The 25,459-nt window shown below is 36.5% G+C and overlaps 2 protein-coding genes and 1 long non-coding RNA gene across 3 annotated transcripts; 2 read left to right on the top strand and 1 right to left on the bottom strand.

Annotated features, from left to right (window-relative positions):
* Positions 1-3,823: 3,823 nt before the first annotated feature.
* On the bottom strand, positions 3,824-6,069 carry LOC131020059 (uncharacterized). The gene is made up of 2 exons (XR_009100594.1): positions 5,213-6,069; positions 3,824-4,600 (listed from the first exon to the last, which is right to left on the bottom strand). It is a non-coding gene; the product is annotated as an uncharacterized LOC131020059 (long non-coding RNA).
* A 2,148-nt stretch (positions 6,070-8,217) lies between these two features.
* LOC131020058 (uncharacterized) lies at positions 8,218-12,139 on the top strand. The gene is made up of 4 exons (XM_057948700.1): positions 8,218-8,629; positions 9,297-10,236; positions 10,788-10,860; positions 11,791-12,139. The coding sequence occupies exons 1-4, from the start codon at positions 8,368-8,370 to the stop codon at positions 11,920-11,922; spliced, it is 1,407 nt and encodes a 468-aa protein (XP_057804683.1). The 5' UTR covers positions 8,218-8,367; the 3' UTR covers positions 11,923-12,139.
* Positions 12,140-20,474: 8,335 nt separating this feature from the next.
* Positions 20,475-22,440, top strand: LOC131020057 (HMG1/2-like protein). The gene is made up of 6 exons (XM_057948698.1): positions 20,475-20,769; positions 20,855-20,980; positions 21,337-21,424; positions 21,503-21,589; positions 21,946-21,990; positions 22,059-22,440. Exons 1-6 carry the CDS (start codon positions 20,669-20,671, stop codon positions 22,146-22,148), a joined length of 537 nt encoding a protein of 178 aa, XP_057804681.1. The 5' UTR covers positions 20,475-20,668; the 3' UTR covers positions 22,149-22,440.
* Positions 22,441-25,459: the final 3,019 nt, after the last annotated feature.

Genomic DNA, 25,459 nt, shown 5'->3' with positions numbered 1-25,459 from the left:
ACTGATCCGTCTCTCTCTCCAATGTTACTTTTATTCTTAATTACTTAATTGATGTTCGATGATAATGTTCGATGATATATTCGTAGAAAAATGTTCGTTGATATGTTCGCAGAAAAACAAACGAACATACTAATGTTCACATAGAAAATACTAATGAACATACTAATGTTCGTTGCTATGTTTGTAGAAAAATGAATGAACATACTAATGTTCGATGATATATGCGTACTAATGTTCGATGATACTGTTCGATGATATATTCATAGAAAAATGAATGAATATACTAATGAACATACTAATGTTCGTTGCTATGTTCGTAGAAAAATGAATGAACAAACAAATGACCAGCGATATGTTCGTAGGAAAATAAATGAACATACTAATGTTCAGCTATTACGTTCATTGACAAATGGTATACTAAATATAGTAATTACACTTGCGACGACATTAATATATATACAATGAATAATTGCTGTCGAACGTTTCATATATAGATTTATGTTCGTTACATCTACATTTCACGTTCATACAAAAATAAAAAATGTTCGGCATATTTTTTTTTCAATAATATGACAAGTAAGAACAAAATATATTGGAGAAACATAGTAGAGGTAGTAATATGGAAGCAGTGTTCTATGCAAATATCTTGATTTAAACAAAAGGCCAAAGTTCTATTAAAACCCAATGCCAAAGTTTTATAGCGAGAGTAAGGAGACGGAATCTCAGACGCTTATCTTATCTAATCTAATAGTGAACGTTAGTTCATTCAACGTTCAGTGCGGAATTTTTATTTGGTTTGTTTCGAGTGGCAATCAATGAGTTATTGTAAAGTATTATTAATTTTTATTTGTGATTATTTTATAAAAAGTATTGTATGGTATCATATTCCTCATTCTTATCACGTAATTTATTCCCTAATAGATTTACGTTACTGGGGAACTACAAAACTACCGTTGAATTATTTAAAGGACAATATCTTTTAAGTTTTGTTTGATTTAGCTTATTTCATTTATTACCATATCAAGGTGGATTTTGTATATATAATATTCTTTCAAAAAAATATGTTTGTCAACCAAGCTTCTGAACATATAGTCTCCCCAGTCCCATTTGTCCAAATTGTTCACATCGTGCAGAGTATTCAATATAAATATAAATGGATGAACAGTACCATTGGAACAACTCTCGAACAATGAAAATCCCATTGCAATCATGAAGTGTCTCTTAAACCATGTCCCTTCACTCTTACAGCTTAACATTTCACTTAGCACAAGACCAATCTTAATTTGATCTCTGTTGTCAACATCAAAGAATTCAACCCACTGTTGAAAAAGTTCATTGTTCGATTGGCGTTCAAATGACACAATTTTTTGAAGACCCTTGGGGATACCAAAAACACGGTATACATCATCAGCGGTCACCTTCACGCGACAATTTATGTTAATTTCCAGCATGCCTGTCGTTGGGTTGAAATTGTTCAACGTCCAATACGCCAACCTCCCAGGCAATTCCTTTACTTTGAGTTCAAGTATGTTGCCAAACCCAATATCTCTAATTGCATCCTTCTGGGCATTATTCAATTTCAACATAGCATCATGAAATGCAGAAGGTGTTGTCCTAGTGTTCAACGAAGGTAATTTGACCTTTCCCCCTGACGTTTCATTTAAACGAGTTACATGATTCATGCTACGACGTGGTAACCTAACAATTTTTTATCCCACATCAGGTTCATCAATAATTTCATGTCTTCCTGAATAATGCACTGAATGTGCAGAGGCATTGGCTGCAGTTTAAAAAATTAAATGGTTGTAATAACTGTTGGCATATACTATAAACATATGAGAATCATCAAATATGTATGAGATATATTCTCCGAACATACCATCTACTGAATCGACACTGCCTATGCGACGTGGTGATCGAAAAGAGACAGGTGACTTACCTAAATATATATGATATACGGAATAAAAAGGTCAGCAGATTAAGATTTAAAGTTCGGAAAATTAGAATCCCATAAAAATATACCTTTATCTATTCGTGTATGTGGAGGATATATCAATTTGGTATGTTTTTTTTCAGGAGAAATGGACGAATCACTTGGGGTGTCTGCCAAACAAAAAAAAATGAGTAATATGAAAAGTACTAATTACATAACAAGTCCCAGCCAACCATAATCAAAATACACGAATTCTTTAAAATTTACCTGGAACAATGATTTCTTTTGGCTGCAAAGGTTCCATGTCTGTAATCCCATTCAAAAAACAAAACAACAATATTACAGTCCATTACGTGAGGCATCATCAGACAAGTCATGAACACAAGTAAATCAATATGTTCGACTGTGTATAAGTCATGAACATTTTAAGCTTCAATTAAATTATGCCCAAACAATATATACACATATGAATTCAAAGGTGTATAGAAGATATTAACGAGCTATTTTTTTTTATCAAGAACATTAATCACAAACCTGTTTTTCGGAGTAGATAGGAATTCAATGGTTGAACTGCTGGAAAAATATTCAGACGAACACTCTCAATGTAAATAATAAAAAACCATTCTTCACAAATCGGCGAGTTGCGGCAATTACAGTACAGTTCGTCGACGGCGAGTCCAAATGAAATACGCAATAACCTATCTTTATTAGCGATGATATATAAAATAGAAAGATATGTATAATCGTATCGCATTGTAACGAACGCTGATTTGAGGAAGAGTTTGAAGATGAATAATTTTAGGGATCTTAGAAATCTTACCTATTTTGGGTTCATATATAATTACATTATTAACCTTTCCGAACGAATTATATTTAAACTTAATGACAACAATTATTTTATTGTTTAACTTTACATTAAATCTCGTCCGTTCATCTGACCTCATCTAACGATCCATATTTTGACTCTTTACTTTGTATAAGTGGGTGTTCTTGATGAATGAGACCCTATATATATATACACACACACACACATATATATATATAAGTTGTTTAAAATATTAAATTGAAACACACACCTCTTCCCTAACACGCGACTTAATTACTTTGAATTTTATCTTCCTTCTCTCATTCATTTGCCCTAATTTATCTATTGTTGCCGCCGCCTCCACACACCAGACCATCATCGCCGTCTTCACGTCTCACACGCTGCCAGCTGCGGCCAGCCTTCTCTGCCACTGCCCCTACACGCCGGTGATGCCCCCACACGGCCAGCCTCCACACACCACCGATGCACCCACAAGCCACCATCAACATCGCCTTCAAATCGAATCGAATAATTCGTAAAAAAATTAAGGTAATTTCATAAAACGAATCGAATCGAATAATTCGAATATAGCAACGAATCGAATATCAAATCGTATTTAATATTCGAAATCGAATCGAATACCGAATCGAATAATAGTAAATTTTCACGAATACGAATCGAATATGTAGATATTCGCTTCGATTCGATTCGATTACAACCCTAGGGCAGAGCCCACATAAAGTTGTTTGGGAGATGAGTGTGTTTGTGCACCTGATTCTTCAGTTTTCGCATGAAAACTAGTGTCCAAATTATCCAACAATGATTCTTTTTTTTAATTTGGAAGCTATAATTTTATATCATTGGGGCCACCCTAATTATCACCATTTTTACTAATTTATAAATCTCTTTTTTTATTAATTAAATAGTGTTAATATATATTAGTAGCCTAAAATATAAAAACAATTTTAAAAAAAGCCACAACTATAAAACTATAGTAAAAGTAGCCATTTTATAGTGAAAAGACAAGTATATCCTTAGTGGGGCCCACAAATCCCTCTCTCTCTCCTCTCCTCTCTCTCTCTCGATTTTTTCTTGTTTTCAAATTTATTTTGTTCCTCTATCTCTCACTCTCGCTCAGCTCTCTCTCGCTTACTCTCTCCCTCTCGCTCAAACTCTCTCCATCGCCAAGCTCCAGCCGCCGCCGCCAACTTCCACCGCTGCTGTCGAACTCGCCGATCACCATCAGCCGCCTCTTGCCGGCACAACAGCAGCTCCTTCAAGACAGCAGCAGCCGAGCAGCAGCAGGAGCTGGGAGTCGTACTGTCGTAGCAGCTGCTGTCAGCAGAACACGAGAGCAGTAGCCGCGCGCCGCCCCCGTCGCGCCGCCGCCTCGCCTATTCGCGCCATCACCGTGGAACACCACCACCCCTCCCTCCTTTTCCAGCTCCAAGCTCCCTCTCCGATCATATCTTAACAGCAACCGTTAAAGCAGGATAGCAGCTGTTCTGCTTAATCACGTCGCCACTCCAAACTCGCCAATAGAGCTCCGCCGGCCACCGTCGTCGCCGCCATCCTCGCACAATCAGCCGAGAAATCCGTGGAACAGAAAGGGAAACGCTGAGAAAAGCCCCCTGTTCTCTCGCTGAAATTAGAACAGAAGCACGAGTGGGCCCTCTTTGCCGGTTTATTTCGTCGCCGACCGGCCACGAGGCTGCAAACCGAGAACGCGTAGCCCTTCACCTATCTACAGGCTACCACCACCAACAATCGAAATGCTCAAACACTCTCTACATCTCCCAAACCAATAGCCGCAATATCCTCCGGCGAAACGACGTTAGTGAACGATCTCAAGAACGTTTCATCTCATTCTTGCTCTCTCTCACGATCGCCTCGTCTCCTGCGACGGCTAGAGAGTAGGCCTTTTGCCGCTGGACACCATTCACTCTTTCTCTTCGGCCCTCACAGTCGAGAATTCAAGGAAACAACCCTCTTTTCCTTCGTTTATTCACTTTAAAGTGAATAAAGGCTCTTGCGAACTCTCGTCGTTCGCCAAGTTAAACGCCGGGTAGCCTTCTATGATTTATAATTATAGATATTCGGCGATTAAGCGAAACTCGTGGAATCATACGAGTTGGAGACGATCGGAATTCGTCGTTTGCTTACGAGGCTAGGTAAGCATGGAAATGAAATATATCTTTTATTTTATTTTATTTTGCAAAGTTATTTGAATGGTAAACTTTGCATGGGAGTAAAGAAATGATTATTATATATTTATATGCTATTTATATATATAATTATTATTGAAATTCGTAAAATGGTGGTGAGACGATTTTCAAATTATAATTGTTAAGTCATTTAAGAATTATTGATTTCTAAGTTTTCAATAAACGAAGAGTGTCTTGATGAGAGAAGAATGATTTGTATAAAGAAATTGTTTAAGATATGGATAAGATGAGATGGGATACGATTGTCACAAGACAAGTCTATCCTATTTGGAGTTTAATGTCTCATGGATTGATAGAATAAGACATGTGTTAAGCAGGAGAAACACGATTAAATTGTGGATGGATGGATTGTTGGAGCTTTTGTTGGTTGTAGGATGAAATTGTGCTTAAATTATGTAATCGTGTACTATTTGTGTACTGAAGAACCATGTTTTATGTACAATTTCGTGCACTTGATAACTATGGATGATGTCAGGTTTCGTGTACGTCTTTGTGTTCTAATTTATAGATTTCGTGTACTGAAGAAATAGGTTTTGTGTATGACTTTGTGTACTTGATATTAATAAATAATAACAGCTTTCGTGTACTGTTTCGTGTTTATGTTTATAGGTTTCGTGTACTGTTTCGTGTATCTGTTTATAGGTATTGTGTACTATTTTGTGCACTTGGGATAACCAGGTTTCGTGTACTATGTCGTGTATTGAAGAACATGTTCAAGTGTGCACGAGATATTGTACACGACTATGATATTTTGAACACGGTACTAGACACGAAATCAAATAACATACTTTTAAATGATTTGGCATCGATATGGATGTTAAGATTTTCATTTTCATTGAGAATTATGCTTCGAATCTCAAAATAAACTTACTTAACACGATTTTATTGAATTCTCTATTAAATTAGTAAAACTTAAAACTTACAACTTTGTAAGAGAATGTACATAAATATTAATGAAGTAACTTAAGATTTATACGAATAATAAGTTATATTGTTGTTTTAAAGACATTCTTAGTAAAAATTATGAAAACTACTCAATTGGCTCATTGTACCAATTTATAATGATCGATCAATTCAAAAATCGATCTAAAATCAAACATCTTATACGGTGCACGAGATTAGGGTACACGAATCATTCGTGCAGTGCAGTGGTTCGTGCAGTGATTCGTGTACCCTAATCTCGTGCACCGTATAGGATGACTGATTTTAGATCGATTTTTTAATTGATCGATCATTATAAATTGATGCATTGAGCCAATTGAGTAGTTTTCATAATCTTTACTAAGAATGTCTTTAAAACAACAATATGACTTACTATTAGTATAAATCTTAAGTTACTTCATTAATAGTTATGTACATTCTCTTACAAAGTTGTAAGTTTTAAGTTTCACTAAATTAATAGAGAATTCAATAAAATCGTGTTAAGTAAGTTTATTTTGAGATTTGAAGCATAATTCTCAATGAAAATGAAAATGTTAACATTCATATCGATGCCAAATCATTTAAAAGTATGTTATTTGATTTCGTGTCTAGTGTTGTGTTCAAAAGATAATAGTCGTGTACAATATCTCGTGCACACTTGAACATGTTCTTCAATACACGACATAGTACACGAAACCCGGTTATCCCAAGTGCACAAAATAGTACACAATACCTGTAAATAGATACACGAAACAGTACGAAACCTATAAACATAAACACGAAACAGTACACGAAAGCTGTTATTATTTATTAATATCAAGTACACGAAGTCATACACAAAACCTATTTCTTCAGTATACGAATAGTACACGAAATCTATAAATCAGATTTAGTAACTGTTCAAAAGGACCAACTAAAAACTTGTGTATGACAAATGGGATGATTGATTTTAGATCGATTTTTGAATTAATTGATCATTATAAATTTTTAGGAGAATTAGAATCTCTAAATTAGTGGAAACAAATTTAGGATTAATTTTAGGAGAATTAAAATCTCTAAATTCGTGGAAACAAATCTAGGATTATTTTAGAAGAATCTCTAAATTAGTGGAAACAAATCTAGGATTATTTAAAGATAATCTCTAAATTAGAGGAGAAAAAACTAGGATGATTTTTGGAGAATCTCTAAATTAGTGAAAACAACATAATTGTCGAACAAAAAATAAAAAAAAATTATTAAAAAAAACATAATTTTTTAATATAAATAAACAAAATTTTAGAAAAAAAATATTATTTCCGAAACAATAAAAAAATAATATATGAAAACAAAGCTATGATTATTTTTAAAAGAATCCCTAAATATGTGGAAACAAATAAATAAAAAATAAATTTTGAAAAATAAATAATTTAATCTTCAAAAAAAATATTAATTTCGAAAAAAATAATAGCAAGAAATAAATCTAGAATTATTTTAACAAGAAACACAAAATTATTGGTAACAAATCAATAATAATATTTTGAAACAAATAAATAAAAATATCAGGAATAAAAAATCATATAGACATCGAAATATATGATTTATATAATTTTAGGAAATAAAAAACCGAAAAATAAGGCAACAAAAAAACGATAAATAAGGAAACAGAAAAAACTTAAATATTAAAACATAATTGTCGAAAAAGAAAATTAATCTTCAAAAAAAATATTAATTTCAAAAAAACAATTTAATTCCGAAAAATAAATGATAATATTTTGAAACAAATAAAAAAAATCAGAAATCAAAAATAATATAAAATTCGAATTATTATAAGATTTATAAGAATAATTTTCAAAAACAAAAAATAGAAAATTAAAGCAGCCAAAAAACGGAAATAAAGGAAACAAAAAAAGTCAACTATTGATAAAGAAGATAAACGAAAATTAAGCCTAATCTAAGGGAAGTAATTAATAGAGGATAATTATGTAAAACACCAAAATCATAAAAAACCCAACTCCTCTTAATAGTAATATCCCTTCAAACCACCAAAAATCTTTATTGTTTATTTAATATATTATAGTTATATTATTTGTGGTCCCCATTGAGGATATGTTTGTCTTTTTACTACAAAATGGCTACTTTTACTATAGTTTTATACTTATGGCTCTATTGAATATATTATTTATTTTATAGGCTAAATATAAATTTCCCCCAATTAAATATATAACTAATTTTTCTTAAAATTCGTAATTTCTTTCTTTATGAAGATGTTTCATGGATGGACATATTTTAAGTTTTCTTATATTTTAGCGCAATTTCCTCAAGAAATTATGTTACTACTGTATAAAGGAAACAACACACAGAGAAGGGCACGGTGGTCAATTGAATCCCACGCACTTTCCCGCCATCCGACAAAGCTCAAAAGTTTCCTCTGGAATCCTCTTGTTCTTGCTTATTCACTCTCTCTCTCTCACCAAGCAAGCAAATCACGCGAAGGCCAACGTAAAATGGGGAGTAGGAAGCGGAAACCCTTGTCGGACATCACCGACATTCACAACCTGACACCCCTTTCCGTTTTGCGCGAGCTCGTTTCCTCCAATGCAATCTGCAAACCCCCAGTTTCCATCTTGAGGTCTAATTCCAATTCCACCAACCAAAAATTCTGCCCCGAATCGTCCGATAGATCCAACACCAGCATCGGTTCATCTAGCGTCGGCGCCACCTTTAATTCGAAAACGGTTCAATTTGTCTCTCCAACTACTTCTCCGGGTAATTTCCTTTCCCTTTTGATTTGTATTTAATTACGAGAGGCGTGCATATATTGATATATTTTTATGATTTTTGTGCGGGTGTTTTTTGGGGGGCTAACATGGAAATGTGTTGAAAAGACCTAGGGTTTTGGAGCTTGAATTTATAGTTTGTTGGGTTGCTGAATACATTAACTGGGTTTAGTAGCTTTGTCCATATTTGGGAACTGAGTCGCGATTGTTTTACTTTTTCTGTTTGCTGCGTAACGTACTGATTCACGAGTCCAGTTCTGTATTCTTATTGATCCTTGTTTTGGGTGCTGGAGCTTGATTGTTTTATTTTAATCTGTATTTGCATAATCTTCATCCTTATCCAATCGTCTCCTTATCCAATATGTAGCATTTTGTCTGTTCCCGAAATTCTATCCGTTGTTTGGAGGTCAGATCTACTAAGGAGCTCTTGGTTGACATTTGATTTGAAGCTCGTAGTTCTAGATTGCGTGCTATTTAGTTGTTGGTGGGATCACACTATACTCCAGATGTTCTGTTTCACTCTGAAGTATTATATGGACATCTATAGCATGTTTATTGGTCTAAATTTTAAGCATTAATGGATTTTCACGCAAATAGACTGCAAATAGTTTGTAACTTGGCTCTTGCTGAAGGTGATATTGGAACTAATTATGCAGCTTACAGTCGAAGACATAATATTGAGAAGTGCAATAAAGAAAGAGAGGCGCATGTGATTGCTAGTAGCATATCTATTGAGAAGAGGAAGGACAAAGGGAAGGCCATTTCTGTCCCATTCCGTTCATCAGCTTCTGAGAAAATGAAAGAAAATCAGAGTAGAATTTGTAACATGGCTCTTACTGATGGTGGTATGGGAATTCAAAATGCAGCATATGATCAAAGACGAACTATTGAAAAATCCAGGAAAGAGAGAAAGTCTGATGTGATTGGTTGTGACACATCTGTTAAAGAAAGGGATGACAAAGGGAAGGCCATTGCTGTGCCATATAATTCATTACCTACTGGAAAGCTGAAGGAACCTCTGAATATCATTTGTAATTCCAGCACTCTGGTTGAGAGGTCATGCCAGAAAGGAAATCTCAGTTTCTCTAACAGTTCTGCTGAGAATGTGAAAGAGAGTGACAAGGATAAGCTTGTTTCCTATAGCCACTCCTCTGGAAAAACAGAGAAAAGGAAAGCAAGTCTCAATTCTCCTGATTGTGCATTGGGGAAAAAATCAGAAACAGGGAAGGATATTGCAGATACTTCTTGCTTCTCACTTGAGAAAATAAATGATAAAAATAAAGGGATTTTGAAACGTACTAGATCTTCCATTGTGCAAATAAATGAGACAAAGGAGGAATATCTCAGTCCTTCTACTTCTTTAGTTGGGGGAGCAAAGGACAGGCCCAAGTTTGTGAACATTACTAACATCTTGCCTGACAAAAGAAAGGGAAAGGGGAAGGTGATTCTTGAACCATCTAACATTAGAGAGCCATCTGAAGCTGTGTCAGTCATATCCCGACCATCGAGGAAGATGAAGACAAGTGAGAAGGAGAAGAAGAATAATGTTGTTGGGGTTTCCAGTTGCCCTCCAATCACGAGGACCAAAAAACTACAGTAAATCTCCCTCCCGTCTCTTACATTCAGCAATAGTAGATAATTGTAAGCACGTGCACACACTTAACCAAGCTACCGTGACACAGTTACTGTCTCAGTGGCAATTGCAGGGGAGAGTTCTGTTAGAGAATTGAATAACTTTTGAGATATTCGATTCTGTATCCTTAGATAGTACGTCATGTATGCTAACTTACTTTAATGGTTAATGCGATGGACCTTGTCATATGCCGTCACTGATCTATTTTCTTGCTAGGTATTGACCCTGTTTCACTGCTATAGATATGCTTTGTTGGTCAAAAGATTCTGAGATTAACAATTGTGGTAGAAAACAAAAGTATTCATTTGTCTTTTGAGGATTTGTGAACACTTATGATGACTCTTTGCACTTTCATCTTTATGTTCCATAGTTTCTTAAATACAAAATTGTCAAGTTAATTTTGCTCATTAGAATGATAAGTTGTGGCATTAAGCTGCTCTGATGGTATATTCCTCTTATTTAACCAATATCTGCCCCTTTCACTGACCTACTCATTGCTTATTTTTCGCTTTAGGAATGATCTTGATGAAGCTGGGGATGTTAAATATTTAAATTCATGGACTGATCCACAAGAAAATGTCAGAAAGGTCCGTACAATGATCTCTTTCTGAATACAATCTCTATTCATTTATGAGCAATTACAGCCACCCAATTTTTATGGGTAATTGCATAACAGTCGTCAAACCTCAATGGGATGAATTTATTTGTAAGATTTCAAACATTACAAGATTTTTCTTTCTTTTTGTTGGGTGAATGGGTTATACCCCAACTCCTGGGGGTCTTTTCTAATTATTCTGAATCTTTGACTATGATGGTTTCCACGTAAGCTTTTTGTAGTTTTACTCACATTCCCGTTGTCATTGATGTTATGGAGATATTATAGTATATGCATGTATATTATGTTTGAAAAGTAAATTGCATAAAAAAAAAAAAGAACCATACTATTAGTACATGGATTTCTCACTTTATAATTTGTGGTATGATATGAAACTGGTTTTTGTTCTGTCTTTCCCTTGTGGAATCAGGTAACTACCTTTATTACTATCATGATTCCTGTTTGATTGTTGCAATCTTTTTTTTTTTTTGAGAAGGAATGAAATTATCTTCTTAATCTCATAGCCTTCTCTTCCTCGAACTAAGATATTTCTGCAAGTGATCAATCACTAGTCTTGCTCCCTTTTTCTCATATCATGTTTGTTCATTTCTAGAACCCAGATATACTTTAGCTGCGACATTCCCAGCTCTGATTATTCTGCTTCTTTGAAAGATAGATGGTGTTACTATATAGCCTCGAGTCAATGACATGTTACCTCAAATTTTAGTAGAAGATCTTACTTCTGGCGTTATCCTATCAAAATCATTCTGTTCACTTCTGAAATTAGTGAAGCCAAGTAATCAGGCTAAATATTTCAGTGTGTTCTTGTCTCCCATCCCATCTTTCTCTCTCTCCTGTAAAATGATTTATTATTGAAGAATTGTTCACTTTCTGATATTTATGATTAATGTGGTTTTTGCAGAAGAGGTGTTCAAGAACTGAAAAAACAAGTGAATTACCGGAAGAATTCATTAGAGAGCAGAAAGCATACTATGACGATATTGATAATTTCGAACTGCCAGTAGAGGAAGTATCCCAAGATGAGTTAGACTAGGTAAGTGCCTATCAGGGTAGGAGTAAATAAGCAGAGGTTATGTACAGTTACAGTGGCGATGCGATCTGTGTCGACAAATTTATAGGTCAGATTTTACTGATATCTTACTCTATGCAGCTGTAAATGAGAATATGCGAATTATACACAAACTTGTCTGTAGATCATGTTACACGAATTCATATCTTATAATAATATGTACTAAAATCAAGTTGCAGCCTACTGATGTGTTTTTACCTTACGGAAGTGTTTATTTTGAAGGATTAGCCTTGATAAATAAAAATAGTAAGACTAATCCCTTGTTTACGTTGATGTATTGAAGCTTTAGAATATCCCAAGGTCCTAGATTATTTCTATCATCGAAGTTAGTTTTGCTTGATTCTTATCCCGTTGAAAGAGTAAGATTGGAGAAACTCTCCTTAATAAAAATAATTATGTAAAGTAAACGCCCCTTAATTAGTTTGTGTTGATTTCCTCGTTGTTGATGATTTGCTTCATGCCTACTTTCCTATACAGTTTGGTTATAACAAAGTTTTAGTTGGTGACTGTTTCAAATCTGCTTCTTGTATGGTTAACTAATAACAATTAGTTTTACTAGTTTGTGATCGCGTACATGATCTCATAAGCATGTTATTTTCGTAATAACCTACAATTGAAAAGGTATAGAGGCAAAAAAAATATAATATTCCCTCCATCTCATTATTAATGTCACATATTTCCTTTTAGATTGTCCCAATCTAAATGGTTCGTTTTCTATTTGAAAAAAAAGACAATTAACAAATGGGTTAAGTATCAATTTAGCCCCTAACGTAGAGGCCCCTGTAGCCAATACAATCCTATCTGCAGGGGTGTCTCAACTAAACCCCTATAGTCTATAATTTTCGTCAAATTGGCCCCTCATTCTAACGGAGCGTTAACTCCGTTTGTAATATATATAAAAAAATTCGTGGGGCCCACCATCTTCGAAGTTCAACGACCCGATCACCCTATTCGACCCGGACACCAACGTGACGGCCTCCTTCTCCACCAGATCTCCTCCTCCATCCACAATCTCAATCCCGCGTCGTTTGGCGACGGCCTCACCTTCTTCCTCTCCCCCAACAATCGCACCTCCGGCAGCCCCGACGGCTACCTCGGCCTCGTCAACTCCTCCCAACTCACCAAGAACCGCTTCGTCGCCGTCGAATTCGACACCAAGCTCGACTTCCACTTCGACGATCCCGACGAGAACCACGTCGGATTGGACATCGACAGCTTGATCTCCATCGAGACCGCCAACCCATGCTCTGGGCCGTCGATTTGAAGAGCGGCAACGTCATCACATCATGGATCGATTACACCAGCGGGAAGAAGAAATTGGAGGTTTTCTTGAGCTACTCCAGTTTCAAACCAGAGCAGCCATTGTTGAGCGTCGACATTGATTTCTCCAACTCTAAAAGACCTCATGTTTGTGGGATTCTCCGCTTCGACCGAGGGCAGCGCGGAGCTCCATTTCATCGAGAATTGGAGCTTCAAAACGATCGGCTTCCTCCCGCCTAGGCCAAGATTCCACCCTCATAATGTCTCTGACAACACCGTGCCGTTGAGTTCCCAATTGCCGGTCTCAGATTCCCGGCATAGGCGTGGGTTGTGAGCAGCAGATTGCGATGGATCAGGAAGCCCGTGCTGCCGCCGTTGATTTTCGCCATGGCTGGAGCCTTGTCGGAGAAAATGGTGCCCTTCATTCTCTCCGACTTGCCCCCACCGTTGCAGAAACACCACAACTCCCCCAAAACCCTCATATCTTCCCCTCCCCCCACCTGCAGACGCCGCGTCGTCGAGGCTTCCTCCGCCCCACCTCTGCCCTTCACCTCCTTGACAGCCCGCAGCTCCTCCCCCTTTCGACCGGTCTTCCTCCAGATCCAGTCGGCAGTCCACCCTCCAGATCCAGTCGGCCGGTCTTCCCTGTTGGCCGGTCTCCCTCCAGATCCAGCCGCTCCTCCAAATCCAGTCTCCCTGTCGGTCGGTCTTCCAGATCCAGTCGGTCTTTCTTGCCGCTTTTGGTCGGAGTTTGAAGCGAAGTCAGGCTGGTGGCGGTGAGGGACGCAGGGTCCGCCGATGTGCACCAAGGGAAACCCCTTCTTCTTCCAGAACCTGGGGCGCGGCGGTGCCGCCGATTTGAAGAGGGTAAGGCTGAGGAACGGCGGCGGGGCAATTCCAGCGAGACAGTGAGGGTTTCTATTAATTAAATAAAAAAAAATCGGATGGAGTTAACTCTCCGTTAGATGGAGGGGTCTACTTGACGCAAAACATGGACCTTAGGGGTTTAGTTGAGACACCCCTGCGCATAGGGTTGTATTGGCTACAGGGGCCTCTACGTTAGGGGCTAAATTGATACTTAACCCTTAACAAATTAATGAACCTCTAATTACACCATCTAATTCGGACTTCCTAATTACCCTAAAATCATTTCATTTTTTTACCATCTTCACATTCGATGTTCTCTCTCTCTCTGCGCACTAGTCTCCACCGCCGGCCCGATGCCATCTCCACCCACGTCGCCACCTCATCCACCCACGCCGCCTCATCCACTCACATCGCCACCCTCACCTTCTACCTGCTCTACGCCTCCTCCTCCTTTGTAAGTCAGGCGATCAGCGTCATCCTCTTCTCCACTGCCTCATTTGTCTTCACCAGCCGTTCACCCCCTTTGAGTGAATCCTAGTAGCAGCGCGGCGACGGAGTGCGAGCAGCGCTAGGTGATTCCGATTTGATGGATTCAGTGTTGGGGAAGGGGGTGGATTTGGATTTGGATTTCGCCTCCACCCTCGCCGCCTTCAATCACTGGGCGGATCTTTTCTGTTTCAATTTCTGTTTGTGGGTTTTGCATAATCATTTTGGTGAATTCGAGCTGAATTCTTGATTGGCAGATCTCTTTTATTTCGATTTTTGTTTCTGAATTTTACATAATTATTCTAGTGAATTCGAGTTGAACAAATTCTCTAATCCTAGTAGCAGCGACGGCGCCGAAAATGAAGGAAAGTCGGCGGCACGGCGCCGGAGATGAAGAGAAGTCGCCGGCACTTCGCTGTATGCGTTTGTTGACGCGAGGGAGGAAGAGAGAGAAGATTACTTAATTAACAATAATTTAAATTTAATTTAAATAACATTATTATGTTGTTTCTCTTAATTCTATTTTTCTTAATCTTCATGCCGAAAAGGCACGAGCCATAATAACAGGACGGAGGGAGGAGTTACTTAGTTTAGTGAAATATAAATAGTAGCCACTAGTTGAAAATATATAAATTTATCGGCCATTCTTACCAAAATGTTCTTAGTGATTTAAAATTTGAAAATAATTCAAGGTTTTTGTTCATGCAAAAATCAAAGATATATGTGAATTGAACTATTTCTAGTGATAATGCAATTTTGCACTATCATGTGAAATCATTCTATTCGTGCGATTGTATGAATTTTTTATTTTCAATATTAAAGTTCCAATCAAGTCTTAATTTTATTTTTAATGTTCTACGTATTACTTTGGGATATCTTCTAAGTTCTAACTAAATAATGACTTTTGCCGTATTTGTAAGCTTAAAATCAATTTTCAAATGTTATTTACAAGCATCTTTTGATTTGTTCATTTATTTCCACAAAAAAATCTTCATTTATATCAACAAAATTTGTTCGATAAGCAACATTGTTTCAATGTTGAAAAAATTGAGATTGTTGAATTGTCTACAAATCAATAGGTGTTATATTGCTCTCAAACAAAAGAAAAAAAAAAATTCTTTCTTCCATAAAAAATAGTTCATTTTTATTATTTTGGAATGTCCACAAAAATTAATCACTTTTTATTTTTAAAAACTATATATTTCATGATGGACCCTATTCTCCACTCACAACACAATTAATTATAATTATAAACACTATTTTTTAAGTGAGACTCTTTCTCCACTCACAATACAATAATTATTTTTATTAAAACTCGTGTCGTCCCTTGCTAGGACTATTTTTTTTGTGGACGGAGGAAGTATATGTTATATTATTGAAAAAATTGGGTAAGATTTGCAAAACTTTGATAATATAAAATGTGACAATAGACACTTGTAGCCAAAAGCATATAGTTTATGACTTTGGTAGCCACCACTTTTAAAGAATGACTTTGGGGGTCAAAATGGAATGAAAAGACAATCTCACCCTTACTAATTGCTAAATAAAAATAAAGAAAAATTGAATTTACTCCTCACTCACCTCCAACTGCCAACTCAGCAAAAGTTACTCCTCACCCACCCATCTTCATCTTCTCTCTCTCTCTTTCCATGGCTTCCATTAATGAAACAGCCGATCTTATTCTTCATTGTATCTTTGATTTTCGTAGGTTAAGATGGTTCGTATAGCTAAATTAATGTGATAATAAATGCTAATGTAAGGTAGGTTGGTGAAGAAATGGATGAAAAGTGGATTTGTGTTCTTCTTCCTCATTCTTTTCTTTTTTGGTGGAAACCCACGAAAATTTTCCCCAAAAAAATAGCGATTTTGTTATTTGAAAACACTTGGGTCGGACGAAATTCTTTGGGCATTCTAATTGTATTTAGGTATGTATGTTAAATTCATGGCAAATGTATCAATTGTATGTCTTACTTTTCGATTTTAGTGAGCGGTGAACAGTAATTTTGCAGAACACAGTTGTATTTGTAAATGACACAGTTTAAAAGGGGCATTTTTGCCTATTAACACCAGTTTAAAATATATTGATATCAAATTCATGATTTGTTGTTTGTAATGAAAAAATTTAGTTTATTCACGTCTAAGACCACATTGAGTGTGAAAAATATAACATAAATGATTGATTTTGAGGACACAGTTTGAGAGCTATGAATGTGTTCTTAGCTACACAGCTGGGAGCTCAATTGTTCTTAACTACACAGTTAGAAACACAGTTGCATCCACAATAAAAAAAAATGTTGTGCATTGTTATTAATTATTTGAATTTGTTAATTAATTATTATTTGATTTTGTTAATATATTCATTAACAAACTATTTGAATTACAAGCTCGTAAAAATCTTAATAATTTATTATTAAAAATTAATAAATATTTAATTTTGTTAAATTAGCTAGTTAATTAAGTGACTAATCAAGTATATTATTTATTTTTTTATTAATTAAGTTAAATTGTATAATTTAAGTGATTAATTAAGCTCACTTAAATACAATATTTATTTTCTACACAGTTGAGTATAATACGTACACAGTTGATTATGTAAAACTGTATACGTAGTTGTGCATTGTCATCGTGCACCGTGGAACTCTTGCTATTTTCCCGATTTGAAGGACATGGGGCATCGAAAATTTGGATTTTTAATCTCCTATGTCAAATTCAAGGGTTAACACATCAAATGGAATACTTTTTTTTATCAAACACGTATCAATTACTACGATGCTATTATATGTACTCTAACACGTACTCTTAGTATACTTAACTCTCATGCGATATATGTCCAATATGTTTGAGGGGGTAATGAAATTGAACACTATTGACTCATTTTTATTGAATATAATGCCTATTAATTGAAATTGTATACTTAATTTCACTTAATTGCATAGGAATTACTAAAACATGCCCCGTTTGTGGCCGACTATGTACGTGGTTATTAAACTGTGTACGTAGTTGTGCACTGTCATCGTGCACCGTAGAACTCTTGCTATTTTCCCGATTTGAAGGACACGGGGCATCAGAAATTTGGATTTTTAATCTCCTATGTCAAATTCAAGGGTTAACACATCAAATGGAATACTTTTTTTTTATCAAACACGTATTAATTACTACGATGCTATTATATGTACTCTAACACGTACTCTTAGTATACTTAACTCTCATGCGATATATGTCCAATATGTTTGAGGGGGTAATGGAATTGAACACTATTGACTCATTTTTATTGAATATAATGCATATTAATTGAAATTGCATACTTAATTTCACTTAATTGCATAGGAATTACTAAAACATGCCCCGTTTGTGGCCGACTGTGTACGTTGTTGTTAAACTGTGTACGTAGTTGTGCACTGTCATCGTGCACCGTAGAACTCTTGCTATTTTCCCGATTTGAAGGACATGGGGCATCGGAAATTTGGATTTTTAATCTCCTATGTCAAATTCAAGGGTTAACAATAGATATAATTGAAAATAAGTGCACAATAGTTAGATAAATTCGTACACATCCAAAACAACCTAAGTCATAGTTCAAAACATCCCAAATCATAATCTAACTAAATGCTATCAAACAGTAACAGAAAAGATCCGACGACCAACGCGAAGTCTATACTGGGACAGGTACTGCTCGTCGATAGACCCTCGGTGATGCTCTGTACTCGTCACGAGACGATCGAGTATCATGGTGCAGAAGGGGCCGCAACTACTTGAGTCCGTCTGACAAAATTGATCCGACGTAGGCATCAATTTCAGTGGAACTAGCATTTGCATCCCGTGAGAGTGAGTAATGTCTAACGTGTTACTGAATTTTACTTAATTTACATATAACTAGCATTTGCATCCCGTGAATTGCACGTAAAAATATTTTTAATTTTTTTATTTATCCAAGATTTGCCCAAAAAAAACTAGATTTGTCCAAGAGAAATCAGTTGAATGTCTCTGCGCTAATAATTCATGGGAGACAGCACTACAGCTCAGAAACACTCCGGGTGCGGCCTCTTCAACCTCGTCTTCGGGCGGCGCAACATTCAGCCACGCCGCTCCACCTCCACCGGCTCCCTCCCCTCCGTCCCCCTCAGTCGCGTCACCCGTTACCCCAGCACCCCCTCCCACAAAATTCAGAACGATGAACAAGCTGATAAAATCATCGAACGCCCCAGCAAACGCCACGCCATTTCTCATCACCACCATAATCCCGCACCTCACAAGATCAACACCGCCGCTCACACTAATGCAAGAAAACCGCCTTTATAACCTCAAGGATTTTGCTGAACTCCATCTTGTCCTCGTTCTTTACTAAGGTCAAGCACATAACAGAGCATTCTTGACACCGATGCCCGGCAAGAATGAGAGAACGAGGAAGGGTTTGCGTCGCCGGCTGCTGCTGGAGAGGAAGCTGCTGCTTCTAAAAGTCGCCGCCGCAGAGGAAAGGTCGCGCCGCCGGCTGAAGTGCTCCGCGCCACAGAGGAAGGGTCGCCGAAGTCGCTGCCGCTGGAGAGGAAGGTCGCCGCCGTCGCTGCGCTGGAGAGGAAGGTCGCCGCCGCCGGTGGAGATTTCTAGCGGAAGGTCGCCGTTGCCGCAGGGAGGGAAGGTCGCCGCTGGTGGGTATGAGGAAGAAGAAGAAGCGCACAAAAATTTGAAATGGGAGGAAGAAGAACTGTTCCTATTCATATTCACGTTTAATTAGGGCTTTTTTTCTTTTTAATTGTGAAGGCAAATTTTAGATTTTTTAATTGTTAAGTCAAATTCAGATTTTTATTTTGTTTTATTTTATATTTTATAAGTTAAAATTTATTTTAGTTTTCTTTTATTTTTATTTAGTACTCCCTCCGTCCCACTAAAGTTGGCTACATTCGTTTCGGCACGGGAATTAAGGAGTTATAGATTAGTATTTTAAGTGTGTAGTTAATAAAGTATAAAAGTAATAAAGTAAGAAATAGAAGGTGATAAAGTGAGAGAGAGAAGGTAATAAAGTGATAAAGTAGGAGAGAGGATGTGATAAAGTATGAGAGAGAAGATAATAAAGTGATAAAGTAAGAGAGAGAATGTGATAAAGTAGGAGAGAGAATGTGATAAAGTAAGAGATGGAATGTGATAAATATTTCCATTTTAGGAAAGTGGCCAACTTTAATGGGACGCCCAAAATGGAAATGTAGCCAACTTTAGTGGGACGGAGGGAGTAATTAGTAAGGGTTGTTTTGTCTTTTCAATGACTTTTGACCCCTAAAGTCATGATTTAAAAGTGGTGGCTATATAAGTCTTAAAGTATCTCATTTTGGTTACTTGTGTCTTTCTCCCATATAAAATACTAGTACTTCCTCCGTCCCACCGAAAGTGGTGCATTTCTTTTGGACACGGGATTTAAGGAGAATAAGATTGTACTGTAAAGGTGTGTAAATGTGTGTGGGATCACATTGTTTGTAGTGTAAATTTATTATCAAAAAAGGAAATGCACCACTTTCGATGTGACAGTTCAAAAAAAAATACGCACAACTTTCGGTGGGACGAAGGGAGTAATATTTAGCAATAATATCTACGTCTGACTTTATACACAATCACATATCGAGCGAGACTACAAAATTAATTCTGATTATGTGCGTAAAAGAGACCAATCTAATCCAACAAGCTTCAGAAGCGCGGGAACTCTTCCTCTTCAATTATCACTCTTCCCGCTCAATAATTTTCCTTCAGCCTAAACCGCGCGCCGTGTCGTGTGGATATCAACTCCTAATTTTTACTTATTTTTTAAACCCAAAACCAATCATTAATAATAAACTCAAAGTTTATTCCAATCACATTGACTCCAACCTTGAGTGATTTCGGGTCTTTAATTTGGTAATAATTGCCAATTGCTTATTGATTAATTTTAATTTAGGAATATAATTCTAAAAAAAAAAGAAGGAATATTTAGTCAGTAATTATTCGAATATTTATTTGAGTTTATAATCGTTTTTATTTAATTTAATGATTAATATTAAAAGCAATTTTGTTTTTTGATTAAAGTATTGATTAGAAGTAGCAATTGCAATTCCCATCAACACTGAGAATCTGAATGCGAATGGGAATGGCATACCAATCAAGAGCAAGAAAAAGGGTCCGGGCGAATGCGATTCCCATCCGCCGCGCTCCAGACGGCAGCGCCTTCCGCAAATGGTTTCAATACCTTAATTTTTCTCTTTCTTATCTTATCTTAATCAAAATTTACACTCTTGTATTCATTTTTAAGTGCATTTTGCAGTGAAAGCTGTGGCATCTCCGTCGCCCTTGCTTTGGCTGATATGCACCACTGTCACTCTCCATTGCCCAAGAATCCCACAAACAAACTCATAATTCAATGGCCCAGATCACCTTTTCATTTTTTTATGTACGAAACCACTACATTCTTTTTCTTCATTATTGTCTTAATAATTTAATTCCTTCATTATTGGATTTCTTGCTACTAGTCTTTAAGCAGTTCTTGCCTTTTGGGACTTTTTCAATGTCACCATTTTTTCTTATTGCCTCTTCTTTATAATATTATCAGATTAATATTTTATGGTTTTATGATAAAAATAAGGGAAAAGAAGAAGACCTTTTTTTATCAAAGAAGTTGGAGTTGTATGTACATAGCTATATATGAGCAATTTAGTGGCTTGGTGTGCTTAAATTTAGTAGCAGATTTAGGGGTTTTATATGGTATAAAAATGCAAGGCCTTTATGTGTTGCATGGTTGTTATGTAGGGAGGAGTTTGTAAAGACGTGTAGTGAAGGCAACTTGATCGAGAAAGATAACAAAGGATGTGAAACGTGGAAGAATATGTCAACAAAGGTATCTCAAATGGGATTTTCAACTGTTTTTAGACTTTATTGTGTCTTAATTCATTCTTGCTGCTTTCTTCTTTTCAAGGAGAGACAGCCCTTTGTTGATCAAGCAGTTAAACTAGATGAAGCCTATGCGAGGCTTTTGCACGACGAGGAAAATGAGATTCAACGGGTAAATTTAATCAAGTTTGCTTTATAATTGTTGCTGACATATATGGATATTATACATTGAAAATGTGGAATAAGGAAAAAATTTATGATGTAGTGTAGAAAGGGTGGCAAGACAGGATAGCAATCTAAACTATGATTATCATATCTAATCCTTATTCCACTTTATTCATTAAGGTTAGTTGAATTGTTTAAAGTATTGAAGAAGCAACATCTCAAATCAGTTACTCTCTTTCAACTTCAAATGTAATTCATTTGCTTCATTATCCTTCCTCTGAGTTATTCTTACTTAAAGAAAACTTATTTATGCTGCTTCTTATTGATTGCATGAGATGTGACCTAAAAAGTAATCACTTTTAGGTGGATGATGAAGCAGATTCAGCTGAGGTTGGCAAATGTGATGAGGTATTATATATAATCTTTTCTTCATCATTGCAAACTTTCTTTGTGTAATACTATTTGTTTTATGGCAGAGGTATGAAGCGTCAACGATGAATTACTATGACTCTGAAAGCTCCTACTGGTCTCTTCCTGTCCCAAACACCATGAACAAGTTTTGTTGAAGATGGAAGATGACTTGACAATGTGCTAATGTTTTTTGTTTTGGAGGACTTTAATTATGTGAATAGAGTGAAATCCCTCCAACTGGAACTGGCCATATATTGGATGGAAATATGCAAATATAACATGTTTTGGTTTTGCTTTTGGCAAGCTTTCTACAAGAGCATAATAGCATGGCTGATAATTTCTCAAATGATTGTATTTCATTTGAAAATTGTAAGTGTCTGGGCCGATTATCGTTTGGTATGATTTGACATTGATTAATCTCAAAATTGCTGCTAGTACATACTTTAATACTTGTGTTGTAGATCAAGTTATATATTACTTTCGTCCATGATATTGTTTTCACTTTTGTCATTTTGGTTCATTAACAATATCGTTTTCAATAGGGTTCACAAATTTCCACTCACAACAATAGTGAAACTCAAACTCCACTCATAACAATATTACTATTATCAATTACTATCCACAATTTTCTTAAAATCAGTGTCGTCCACAAAGTGAAAATGATGTTATGGACGAAGGGAGTATTATGTTTCTCTTTTATTGAAGCACACTATTTTTTACTATTTAATAGAAATAAGGTTCAAATAGCTCTTGAGGTGTATACTCCGAAAATCAAATATAATCTTAAATATATTTTTGATCAAATATAACTTAGAAATTAGGCAATTTAACCATAAGTGACTAATTAGGTTAAGCTCTTGGAAGAATAAATACTTTTCCCCACTTATACTATGGGATGTTTCAAGATTCCGAATGTGGTAAGACGAGAGATAGAGAGAGCTTGCGCCAACTTTTGGTGGGGAGAAACGGAGAGGCGAAGGAAGATGCATTGGGCGTCGTGGAAGGCTCTATGTAGACAAAAATCCACATGAGGTATGGGTTTCAAAGATATTGAGGTTTTTAATAAAGCTTTACTAGCTAAGCAAGTTTGGCAGCATCCACTATGCTAGAAAGTTAAGTAAATTTGGGGTAGCAATATACTTGCTCCATAGTGGGCTATCAAATTTGAGGTAGTAAATTTGGGGTAGCAAAACAAAGCAAGCAATTCTACTACCAAGGAAGTAAGTAAAGTGGTGGGCCCCAAATTCATTTTTTAATTGGAATTTCTTGGAAGTTGCGCATTGATAGATTAAATATGGAGGACCTTGCATGCAGATCTTGATGTACTCTATTTTTGTGTTATCATTTGACATTTAAATTAACCTTTTACGTGTATTCTTATTTATATTTTTAAAATTAGTTGTGTTGATCGAATTTAATTTTCAATAATATGTGTTTTGAAATTTAAATTTTTTTGACATAATTATATATATATATATATTAATTTTTAAATTATATTTCATTATTTAAAAAATTAATTTATTCGTATAATTATATAAATTTTATTGAAGTAAAATATATAACAAAATTAAAATACATGAATTATATATATATATAGGTGGTAAATATAATAATAATAATAATAATAGTGGGGTCTATGAATAGTTAAATATGAGGTAGTGGCACAGTGAAGAAAATATGAGAAAGTTGAAAAATGAGGTAGTTGTTGAGGTGGCACACATGTGGCACCACTATGAGGTAGCACCACAGTGGATGCTCTTACATTCCTGGAGTCCCTTGTTGCTCGGATTCTCAAAGGTAGATACTTCAAAGATGGTGATATTATGAGGGCTTCTCCTATGTCTAACGCCTCTTATTCCTGGAGGCCAATATGTTGGGGGAAGGAACTTTTGGCTAAGGGCCTGAAATGGTGTATTAGTAACGGAAACCAAGTTAGAGCTTATGTGGATGCATGGATCCCGGGTCATGGTGAGGGAGTGGCGGCGGAAAGGACGATCATTGATACCATAGTTTTAGTGTCAGATTTTATTCTTCCCTCGGGTTAGTGGAATGAGCAAAAGATTGATACTTCCTTCCTGGAGCATGAAAAGAGAGCCATCTTGTCTATCGACTTAGCTCAAGGAACACCTATGGATTCGAGGTTTTGGAGATTTGATGAAAAAGGAAAATTCAGCGTTAAATCGGGCTACCTTGCTGGGGTGGGTTTCTATTTTCTTGGCCCTCATTCGACGTCGGACTCGACCAAAAAATAATGGAGTATGATTTGGGAGAGGTTCTTTTCCCCTAAGATCAAGATTTTTCTGTGCCGGATGATAAATGAGTGGCTTGCTGCTGACATGAATCTTCGGCAGCATCATATTCCAACTATCGGCGTTTGTTCTTGGTGTCAAGCTGATTGGGGCTATTCCCATTAATGTCCCGTATTTTATAGGGGAGTTCGTTCTTATTGGAAGAACTCCCCATGGTGGGGTTTTTTGAAACAGTGTAAGGGCTAATCTATCACAAATATTTTCTATCGAGTTGGCGAGATGGTGGGGGAAGAGGAGTTTGATCTGCTCTGCGTTTGTCTTTGGTGGCTTTGGAGACGCCTTTGTGACAACAAGCATGTCACGGCGCCGGTTGGGGAAGCTGATATGATGGAAAGCTGCGCTAGGTTCCTCCATAATTTCCGAGAGGCTCGAGGTTTTTGTGATGCTGAATCTCGTTTGCTCCCGACAGAGGGAGATCGATGGTGGATACCTCCTAAAGGTCCTTTCTCCGGTAGGATGTGGATGTGGCGAGACGTGATGGTGGATGCGAGGTAGGGGTTGGTTTTATTGTTCGTAACTGGAAGGGTGAGCTGATTGTGGCTGGATCGCAGAGGATTGGGAGTACGTCCACTACCCTCATGGGGGAGTTGCATGCCATGCTCCTAGGCATTAGGCATTGTTTACTATTGGGTCCCGGAGGGTTGCTGAACAGGTGTATGGGGGAGGGGAATACACCTGTAGGCTATTTTTCGAAAATCTTTTGATGTTAACTGAAATAGTCTCAACTGATACTGAAAGAGCTTGACAGAGAAGAACAGTTAAACAATTTCAGTTAAACAACAAAACTTTGACTGATATCCAAAAAAGGACTTCAGTCAGGATTCGAAACAGATGAGTGTTATGAATCTTACTGATTATCCAAAAATTTATCAATTAGACTGATAACACTAGCAGCGGAAAAATCTTAACTTAAGAAATAACCTTTGTGATTAGTACGTTGTCAGGAGTTTGGTTTCACTTTGCAATTAATCAGATTCAGTTAAACAGAAGTTTGTGCACAGATAAGAAAGTAAAACTGAAAGAGAAAAACAACAAAGGATTTTTACGTGGTTCGGAACAAGTTCCTACGTCCACGGTCAGTTAAACACACTGACAATCACTCTAGGCTTGTGCTTACGGGTGCACAACAAACCTTAGATTGAAAATACAATTTCTAG

This window comes from Salvia miltiorrhiza, chromosome 4 (assembly GCF_028751815.1).
Source record: "Salvia miltiorrhiza cultivar Shanhuang (shh) chromosome 4, IMPLAD_Smil_shh, whole genome shotgun sequence".
In the NCBI taxonomy this organism is placed as follows: Eukaryota; Viridiplantae; Streptophyta; class Magnoliopsida; order Lamiales; family Lamiaceae; genus Salvia; species Salvia miltiorrhiza.
The sequence above is the reverse complement of the archived record's forward strand: the minus strand, read 5'-3'. Positions and strand labels throughout refer to the sequence as shown.

Excerpts from the sequence above, each read along its gene's own strand:
- LOC131020058 (XM_057948700.1), top strand. The coding sequence starts at position 8,368 with ATGGGGAGTAGGAAGCGGAAACCCTTGTCGGACATCACCGACATTCAC. Across the intron at positions 8,630-9,296 it reads CTCTCCAACTACTTCTCCGG|CTTACAGTCGAAGACATAAT; the intron begins GTAATTTCCTTT and ends CTAATTATGCAG. Across the intron at positions 10,861-11,790 it reads CACAAGAAAATGTCAGAAAG|AAGAGGTGTTCAAGAACTGA; the intron begins GTCCGTACAATG and ends TGGTTTTTGCAG.
- LOC131020057 (XM_057948698.1), top strand. The coding sequence starts at position 20,669 with ATGCGAATGGGAATGGCATACCAATCAAGAGCAAGAAAAAGGGTCCGG. Across the intron at positions 20,770-20,854 it reads GGCAGCGCCTTCCGCAAATG|TGAAAGCTGTGGCATCTCCG; the intron begins GTTTCAATACCT and ends TGCATTTTGCAG. Across the intron at positions 20,981-21,336 it reads TCACCTTTTCATTTTTTTAT|GGAGGAGTTTGTAAAGACGT; the intron begins GTACGAAACCAC and ends GTTGTTATGTAG.